The following is a 10,514-nucleotide window of genomic DNA, read 5'->3' on the forward strand; positions in this document are numbered from 1 at the left end:
GGTAGTCAAAGCCAAGAAAGAGAGTGTAGACCAATAGAGAGGATGTCCAAGGACGACTTCTTGACAAATTCCAATGTTTCGAGAGTTAAGAAGGTGAGGAGGAACCAGCAGAGACTAAGGAGCAGCTGATGGGGTAGAACCAGGAGAGTGTGAGGTCCTGGAAGCCAGGTGAAAGGGTTTCAAGGAGGAAGAATGAATCACCTGTGTCAAGTACTGGTCATTGGTCAAGTAAGATAACGACTGAGAATTTACCATTGGATTTAGCAATGTGGAGGTCTTTGTTGATCTTAACATCAATACAGGTAGTTTTTGTGGCATGGATAAGGTAAAAGCTTGATTTGAGTAGGTTTCAAGAGAGAATGAAAGACAAATTAAGGAGAGCAAAATTGGACACTTCAAACAAGTTTTTTTGTGAAGAGAAAAATGGAGGGAAATGGTAACAAGAGAAGGGCTCTTTTAGCTTGAAAGAGATATGCCGACAGGAAAAAATTGTGATGATGCAGAGAAGAAAGGAGAACTGCTGGAGCAGTATTCCTGAATAGACACAGATGGAATCCATGCAAGTGGAGGGGTTGGCCTCAAACTGAATATCAATTGCCCTTCTATAACAATTCTAACATGATAACCTATTATATTTAATATTTCATAATAAACAGTTGCTTCTTCCAGATTAAGAAATGTATAATTTAGCTGTTGTTGCTTGGACTAGGAAAGTCCCTAATCAGTCTGTGTGTCTTTAGGCATTATTTGAGGTGAGTAAAATACAAAGAATGTATTTTTTAGATGTTAAAGGCCTCTGTTTGCCAAAAAAAGAAGAGAAATCTTCTTTTGGCTCTAGTTCTCCTTTACTATCCCCTTACCACTTCACAAAGATATTGATTAATTTACATCTTAAGTTGGCCAAGAATATGGGCTATTTTTAGCAGTGTATTCTCAAAGTATATATGATGTGGAATGAGTAAAAGTAATTAGACCAACTTTTGTATATCCTTTATATACAGTAGCCTTGGGAAATCTCCCTACTGTAGGTAGAATTGCACTTAAAATGAAAAATCCTGGGCTTCCCTGGTGGCGCAGTGGTTGAGAATCTGCCTGCCAATGCAGGGGACACGGGTTCGAGCCCTGGTCTGGGAAAATCCCACATGCCGCGGAGCAACTAAGCCCGTGAGCCACAGTTACTGAGCCTGCACGTCTGGAGCCTGTGCTCCGCAACAAGAGAGGCCGCGATACTGAGAGGCCCGCGCACCGCGATGAAGAGTGGCTCCCGCTTGCCGCACCTAGAGAAAGCCCTCGCACAGAAACGAAGACCCAACACAGCCAAAATAAATAAATAAATTAATAAATAAATTAATTAATTAATTTAAAAATAGAGCAATAAAGTCATCAATTAAAAAAAAAATGACAAATCCTGTAGTGAAACTGCCTAGCTAATGATTGAATCTCCTTTACAGATTAAGATCTGATAAGGTACTCAACAGCTCCTGAGTTTTTACTTACTGTTGATAAGTTCTTTCTCATATTAAGACTAAATTGGTTTTCACGTAATGAATTATAATTTGCTTTTACAGCTTTAAGGCTTTACGTAACAATTTTAATTCTTCCTACATGCCTTTGAAGTGGCTGTAATGTTTCATCAGTCTTTTTCTCCCTATTAAACATTGATATTCTCTCCTGTTGTCTGATAACGTTTTTTTGAGCCCCTTTCAACCTCATCAGCTTTAGCTCTTTATCAGTGTCCCTCCTTAAATACACTGCTCGGAATTGACCATATACAGGCCTACCTCATTTTATTGCACTTTGCTTTATTGTGCTTCCTAGGTACTGCAGGGTTTTTTTGTTTGTTTGTTTGTTTTAACAAATTGAAGGTTTGTAGCAATCCTGCATTGTCAGATAATGGTTAGATTTTTTAACAATAAAGTATTTTTTAATTAAGGTATGTACATTGATTTTTACACATAATGCTGTTGCACACTTAATAGGCTACAGTATTGTGTAAACATAACTTTCACATGCACTGAGAAACCAAAAAATTTGTGTGACTAGCTTTAGTGCGATACTCGCTTTATTGCACTGGTCTGGAAGTGAACCCACAATATCTCCGAGGTATGCCTGTAGTATTTTGTGTTATTGCTTAATTAGTACAATCACATAACCTCCTTCTTTTTTCTAGATACTATCCTTTGATGAATGCAGTTTATAATCACGTTCGTTTTATTTTTAGCTATACCATTCTCATGGGACTCACAAAAGCTTAGATAAGTTCTAAGACCCAAATCTCAACCTGTGCTTTTGTAGTTATTTTTTTGATCCAAGTACAGGACCTTATTTTATTCCTTCATTTTGTTAAATTTGACCCATCATTCCAAGCTTATCAACACATTTTTAGGTTCGTTCTCTTAACATAGCTATTGTGTTTCCCAACTTTCACGTCAACTCTAAAATTGAGGTACCTGCCTTCATCTAGGTCATTGCTAAAAATGATGAACTCAACAGAGCCAAAGACAGCCATAAAACACTCACTAAAAAACGATATGCCAGATATTTATTTAACACCTTCTATTTGCACTGTCCTGGCCACTGGGAAATTATAAATAAAAAGAAATCCCACAGCATAGCGGGAGAACAGATGCACAGAATACAAAATTCTGTAGGATAATTACTACAATGGAATATGAACAAGATGGATTGGGAGCACAGAGGAAAAAGCTCTTGAGTCTTCCAGGCAGAAACTTCCTTCCAGGTTGATAGTTGTCTTGTCCTTCAATCCAAAAAAGTGCACATCCACCTAACTGACCTGTCTCTATTTCACCGTCTGGTTCACAGGGATATGGTGAAAGGACATATGCTTGCTGAAATCTGGCCACATTCTATTTACCACTTTTCTCTTTTCTACCAGCCTAATACCCTGTCCAAAAAAAAAAAAAAAAAAAAAGTCTGACTTTTTAATTTAATTATTTATGTGTAATACATATTAATTTACGTACATACACACATACATATTAAGGAGCAGCAGCAAGGGAAATGTGTAGTTGAATAGAATAGATTCCCAAAACCAGAAGAAAATGGAGGCATATTTGCAGGTTGTGAGATCTCTCAGTTGCCACAGTTGAGGTTGCAAACTGGGCTTTGTACTTTCTGACGGCCAAAGGAAAAAGGAAAACACGATGTTCTTACTGGCTGGGAGGGAAATAATTGCTATTCTTACAGAGGAGCAGAGCTTTTGCTATACTGACGAGGCACTGTGGGGACTCATCACGGCTTCGCTGAGAGACACAATGCATCATGTCCTGAGCGTGTGTTCCTGCTGTAAGGGCAGAAATGATTACATTAGGACAGTGCTTCCTAAATTTTATTATCGCATAGGAAATTGTTCAAGGAACAAATTTAATAATAAAGGCTGAGAGAACTTAGAAAAAGGAAAGCTGTGCACCTTTGTTTGAACAGATAAACAAATTCATGGGAGATAAGAGATCTTTTATAGGGGACACACTTATTAGCTTTTCCAGAACGTGATTCTCCCTCAGCACCAGGTTGAGAAGTGTTGCATTAGGCTGTTGCTTATAGCATCCTTCATAAGAGAAGAACACCAGTTCCTTTGTATCTTAATAATATTTCTTATATAGCCACAAAATTTGATTCTTTGACCAGATACATACAGGAAGCTCTGAATTAATCAAGTTCCTCTACTGGTGGACTTCTGTTTAGAATAGACTGATATACATTGTGAAACTCCCAGAGGGAGATTTCTAAAACTTATTTGACCATATCACCCTTTTTGGTGGCATTTCTGTCCAGGGAGCATGCGTTAGGGAACAAAGAAAGGTATATTTTACATAGGCTTCAAGCAGCCTCACTAAGGAGAAAGAATGCGGCAGCCGCCTTGCCACATACCTGTCATCCCCAACCAAGGGTGCAAGTCTGGCAGCGCTGCTCTCCCACACTCCAGAATGGTGTGGCCTCTCATCCAAGAGTCTTCTCGTTTCCTCGTGCCAGGAATCAGAGCACAGGTTCCCCTCTTCACTTCCTCTGCCTTTTTCAAGAGGAAATTGTGATAAGTGCAAGTTAGGAGCTTGTTGTCACATGCCTTTTTGCCAAGTTAGACTTTTGGTTAGAGACCCTCGACACCGCAATTAACTTTGCTGAATTTGTGACTAAAGCAGGGTTTACAATCTGCTTTCTCCACCTGGCCTCCATCTCACTCACAATATCATTACATATAATAAGTCTAACATGTTTCTCTTATAAGTAGTTTTTAAAAATTTATTGTAAACAAGCAAAACATCTTGGGCAGTTCATTCTAATTTGATTCCTTTGGTTTACCTTAGGAATCCCCAAATCCTAAAATGCAAAAAGAGCATTTTATATAAAATATAACATAACAGTGACTTTTAAAATAAACTTAAGCAATAGTACATTTAAAGAATACTCCAATACCAAAAAAAAAATGGGGGGGGGGGGTGGAATTCCCTCGCTGTCCAGTGGTTAGGACTTGGCGCTTTCACTGCTGGGGCCTGGGTTCAGTCCCTGGCCAGGGAACTAAGACCCCACAAGCCGTGCAGCGTGGCCACAAAAAAAAAAAAAACTCCAATGAATATGAAATTTTACTCATTTATTTACATACTCCAGAATCATATCTAATATTGTCTTTGGATATATGCATTTTATAATTATAAATCCATATATCTGAAAATTTGCATTCTTCTACGTATTCTCCTATGTTGACAGAGACAACATACTTGTAATCCTTTATATCTATAAAATACTGGAATATTGTCAGGGTTGACAGATTTGAAGCCAGTTTTTATTCGACAGTTGAGTTTTTTCAAACTTTCTGCAGCTTTAAAAGGGCTACTGAGGGCTTCCCTGGTGGCGCAGTGGTTGAGAATCTGCCTGCCAATGCAGGGGACACGGGTCCGAGCCCCAGTCTGGGAAGATCCCACATGCCGCGGAGCAGCTAGGCCCGTGAGCCACAACTACTGAGCCTGCACGTCTGGAGCCCGTGCTCCGCAACAAGAGAGGCCACGATAGTGAGAGGCCCGCGCATCGTGATGAAGAGTGGCCCCCGCTTGCCGCAACTAGAGAAAGCCCTCACAGAAACGAAGACCCAACATGGCCATAAATTAATTAATTAATTAACAAAAAAAAACTTTTAAAAAAAGGGCTATTGATATCATCATATAAATTACCTTTTTTTCTCTGACTTATTTCCTTGGCTTGTAGTCCGACGCATGGGGTTGCAAAGTTAGTGAATATCATTAATTCCTAGCTTTTGTGTGACAGTGATTTTCTAACCTTTCTGTTTTCTAAATTCTAGGTACAGGAGCTGCACGAGGAGGAGGCACAGTGGGTGAACTATGATGAGGATGAGTTGTGTGTGAAGATGCAGCTAGCTGATGGGATCTTTGAGACCTTGATCAGAGATACTATTGATGTTCTGAATCAGATCAGTGAAAAACAGGGGAGAATGCTACTTGTGTGACATCTTGCAAATAAATCGAACACTGAGTGCTAATATGAGTCCCGGGCCTTTCTGCCTCCTGATATACACCCCATCTCCATCATAGCAAGAGTGCTTCTGGACCTTGTACCTGTTCGTAAAGACTGCTGGTTTGGAGTTCATGGGACAATGAGGTATATCTGGTATTACAGCCTTTGCCTTTAGAGACTGTCCACTGGAATAATTGGTTGTTTTCGGTGGGCAGGGTCTGATGTTGACACACAGTATAATCCTACACCTCTTGTTGGCATCCCTACTGGGTCTCAGATGAGGGCTGAAAACACCAGACTTACCTCTTAGCTTAGGCTAGGGTATCACTTCCTTGAGTCTGAAGTCAAGCAAGAGAGGTATATAGATGTGCATCATACCATTTTTGAAATGTAATCCTGGTTTATACCATGAAAGTCATAAATGGACATTATAGTCTCTAAACAGTATTAAACCCTGAACTACTTTCAGATAGGCAAGTTTAGTAATGTGTGCCTATTTCCCATTGTGGAGTTCATTTCATTTTGTTTTGAAGACCATTTTCTTCCATTATTGCAGTTGAGCAGCGCCAAGTGGACTGTCAAGTTAACAGAAATCAGTGGTAGCCTTGCTTCCTGAGCACCATCTAAAGAATTTTAAACTTTTGCAGTATTTTTAGTTTTTTCTCTGTGAGCATGAAAACAAAGAAGTGCCCCCACTGAAGACTGGGCTCACAGGACTGGTGCAGGGCTGGTTCTTCTACCCCTTGTCTACCCCTGCACTTTTCTTACTTCTTCTGAACCTCTGCCAGCTGCTCCCAGAATCACAGATCCTCAGGACCATCTCAGGCATCGAGGCATGGCAGAAGGGGAAATAATTCATTTTGGCCTTCAAACTTCCAGCTCCCATATCTCCCCAAGAAGTCAGAGACGCTGTTACTTGAATGATTTAGGAAATGAGTGTGTGCACCAAAGACAAAAAGATATTGTCTATTGTTTGCGTGCTTGTTTTACGCTATAGAACATTTTTTTAATTTATTTTAAGATAAATTATTAAGTTGAAAATGTATGTCCCTATTCAGAAGTGAAAGATTCTTCTTGTAATAGTTAAACTTCCGTCTTGAAGCTTCTATGGTTCGTAGTCTTTGCACAGGAAACTTACGGTTTTAACAAACCCATACACATATTGAAGAAGGCAGTTTAATTCAGTAAAAAGAAGATGAGCTTTTCTAAGATCACCTGCAGTAGCAGGAATGGGGTAAAATGATTTAAAGACACTGTAAAATTCAATCCTGCCTCTCTTGCAGCATTGCTTCTCACAACTATTACCTGTATCTGAAAAAAATATATAGACTCCAGCTGCTACGTTAGAGCATATGTGATGCTCTCCTGGGACCTCAGTACCCTGCCTTCTTGACTGGTTTCTCTGAATCAGTCCTATCCTTCAAGTAATCTAGAAGAATGTGGATAATCTTAGGCGTGAATGTAAATGCCTTAATATTGAAGGTCCTGATTAGAAGCATGATATAAGACATCCACTGGATTCATACTTACAAATATCCTGGAATGTTATAACTTCAAAATATGTTAGGAAAACCCCAAAGATGGTATAATCTTTAAGTGTGCATGTTCATTCATTTCTGCATCTTTCCTCCAAACTTGCCTTTGCGTCTCCAATGTTTCACTATGCATACTTCCATTCCTTTTCGGTTCCATCTTGTCATTATGAGAAACTTATTGAAATAATCATTGGAATACTTGCATTTTGCACAATGACTGGTATGATAGCTCTTGACAAATAAGGAAAGCACTGAAATGTTGTGATTGGGTCTCGGGAAATGCTCAGATTGATGTTGCCAGCATTTCTTCTAGGCTTTTGATGTTGAGCTCTAGTCTTGTAGCCATAATGAGCAAATTGACTAAGAGAAGCTAGGGTTTCTTGGGGTTATTAACCAGTAGTGTGGAGATATTATTTTCATGTGGCCAAGGAAAAGCGAAGCCTTTTCTTTTCAGTTTGTGTTATTTGGAAGACGGAAAAACATCTTGTCTACATCCTTTGGCTGTTTGTAGGATTACATAGTCCTTATGATACTGAAACTTTACAGCTGCTGTAAATTTTTTATAAATGAATATGAAAATAATATAATAGGAATATAGGTTGTTTTTCTACATACTCATTATTTGGACCTAAATAAATTTTTAATAATGTTTATCTTTACTCTTTATGACATTGTGATTCCAAAAAAGGAAAAAAATGATGTAAGTCCATGGAATCAGCAACCTGGACTTAAAGTTCCCTGGTAAGAATGCTGCCAAGAATGGGGCAGTAGCAGTCCTAACATACTCCAGCTGTCTTTACTCTCTTGAGAATCCTGGGTTCCAGATAAAAGAGGCAGGAATGGGTCAGTCTTACTCTTTGCTAGAAATGATTATCCACAGTTTGGTAGCAGAAAACAAAGGAATCTATAATTAGCAGATTTCTTATTGCTTTAACTATTTGGGTATAATTGAAAAGGGGTTAATTGTTAGCATTAGGAATGATAAACATGGATACCCAGCCACTCGTTCCATATTGGGATCTTTTTAATCAAGCTCTGCCTCTTAACCGAGAATCTAAATATTCCCTCTTTATAATCTTTGTTCCTTCTCCCCACATTCCCATCCTCTTTCACTCTTTCTTCATAATTCCTCTAAGAAAAAGATCTTTGCATCAGCAGTAATATCCTTTAGAATAATAGCACTATCAGAATTTAGCAGTAAACCAACATACAGGCTTCAGATTTATTTCTGAGTCCAAAATAATTTGTGCTATCCAGGGTACTTCACTCTGGGTTAAATAAGTACAGGGTATGGATTCCCTCTTCAGGTCTAAACAGGAATTTTTACTCTAGGGAAAAGTGGGAAGAGCTCAAAAGTAGTTAATAAGGAAGGTAATTTGTTTTTCTTTTATGTAAAAGAAAGGAAAATTCCTTCTGTGACTACAGGTCTCTGAGAAATTACCTTTCAAAAGAGATTTCATTGCTCATAAGAGTGTTGTGGCCTATTGATAAAAACAATTTTGTTCACTTTCTTGTCTTGAAAAAAAGTGGCCTTAGCTTTTTGCAATACTTGAATAAAGTGTGTACTCGCACAGCGTTAGAGACTCATAACTTTTCTTCAAGAAGTTCAAACTTACATCTTCTTTTACTACCTTAAGAATACTAGTGAATAAAACATTAATTCAAAGAGCAAATGATAGAAACTACAATGATGTTTAATGCAAATTGTAGAAATTTACATGTTTACAAATCATCTTAAACTGGTTGTGCAGCAATTCAATAAACTATCTTTGTATTATAAAAATGTGAAGAAAAAATGTAAACTGATGTAAAGGAGGTACTGTCATTTTAATTAACCTATATTTAATAGCTTTTCCTTCTGAACTTTGCAAAGCCTTCTTGGTAAACACGTTGCAAAGCATTCCCTGGGAGGCCCCGCCTCCCTGTGTGTACTGTATTGTGCAGACATGAAAAACAAACCCGTTTACTGTGTATGTGTAAATAGCCTGGTCATCAGGCCTTTTTCAGTCAATAGTCACATCCAGTGCAACTTTGCACAGAAGACTTAGGGTGTGGTTTGTAAGTATGATCTGTAAAATAACTGGGATGAGTTCCCATGTACACCTGTGTAAATAGATTTGTTAACTGAAATGTACTTTAAGAAAAGATAAAATGTGTAAATAAACTGATTTGTAAATTAATTTCATGTCAGGTGTTCATTTTTTCACCTTTTGAGCCAAGTTTAGAAAGCTAGTCTCCATAAAGTTCACTTCTGATCTGTTATTGGGTGGCAGAGCACTTACGATCGAGCAAAAGAGTGAAGACGAGCTGCGTGTAGGACCTGTTTACATAAATGCCATCCCCACGTCCGTCTGAGCAGCCTGGGCTTTGACATTCATAACTCACTCCTCCAACAGTTGTTGCGCCCACCTTCGTGTTCTGAGCGCTGTGCCCAGTGCAGTGGAGAGAGCAGACGACAGACATGATCCCTGACCTTGGGGAGCTTAAAGTCTAATGAAAGAGAGTCATCAAAAAATAATTTCAAAAACAATGTATGCCAAATTGCAGCGAGTCCTGCAAAGGAAGCATACGCTGGTTTGAGAATATATATTTAATACAAGGACCCAACAAGAGTAGGGGAGTGAGTCAGAGAGGAGTTCCCTGATGAATTATAACTTTGTGTTCTGTATCGATGGGCTTCTCCCCTGTAATTCAAGGCAAGTGTCTTTTCTCCCAAATGACTTGAATTCTGATCACCCTTACAAAATAACATGTGGAAATGTCACACAAGTGGGTGACAAGAACAACCATCTGATAAGGAGGTGTGGCTATAATTTATTTCTAGAAATACAAGCTTGAAGGAGATTAGAGCTAGAAGGTAGAGAAGAATAAAAGAATTGCCAAGGCGGAAACGGTTGCCATTCAGGATTATGAATCATCTCTGGTCCAGCAAGTTAGAAGTAACCACCATCGTCTCACCTGACTTCCTCTGGTAGCCTGCTGCTGGCTGTCCCTCTTACAGCTTTAACTCCTACACAACCATGGACATTAAAGAAATTCTCAGAAAAAGATCCCATGTTGCAGCAAGTTCTAAGTTCTTCTGACTCCTATAAAACGGATATTTGAGTGCCCACTATGTGCCAGATACTGTTTGTTGCTAAGTCACAATAGTAATGACAGCTTGAATCTTGGAAAAAAGACCAAGTACCTGCTTCCTTGAATCAAAATATATGAAAATAGTTATTGATAGATGGGAGGATGGTGGTTGACACGGCAGAGCCAGGAATGGTGAGACCAACACTGGTGAGACTTACAGAGGTGAGTGCTGGAGAAGCAAGCCAGTGCTCTATAAAATCCCAGAAAAGCTCAGAAACTGGAGGCAGCGACTGCCACAGAGAAAGCTGTGAAGTGTGGCATTGTTTCATTGGGTGGCCAGGCTGTGGAGCCAAGATTAAAAGGCAGGTAAGTGCTACCCAGGGGGGAGACCAGTGCGTAAATCCGAGGTCACTGAGA

At 39.1% G+C, this 10,514-nt stretch overlaps 1 protein-coding gene across 3 annotated transcripts in view; it reads left to right on the top strand.

Annotated features, from left to right (window-relative positions):
• Positions 1 to 9,202, top strand: part of CEP350 (centrosomal protein 350) — a 136,955-nt gene extending 127,753 nt beyond the window's left edge. For all 3 annotated transcript variants that reach the window (XM_059937418.1, XM_059937427.1, XM_059937422.1), the window contains one exon: positions 5,315 to 9,202. In XM_059937418.1, coding sequence (XP_059793401.1) covers positions 5,315 to 5,479 — 165 coding nt within the window. In that variant the 3' untranslated portion in view covers positions 5,480 to 9,202. The remainder of the gene's footprint in view (positions 1 to 5,314) is intronic.
• Positions 9,203 to 10,514: the final 1,312 nt, after the last annotated feature.

The sequence above is a fragment of the Balaenoptera ricei genome, chromosome 1 (genome assembly GCF_028023285.1).
Source record: "Balaenoptera ricei isolate mBalRic1 chromosome 1, mBalRic1.hap2, whole genome shotgun sequence".
Lineage (NCBI taxonomy): Eukaryota > Metazoa > Chordata > Mammalia > Artiodactyla > Balaenopteridae > Balaenoptera > Balaenoptera ricei.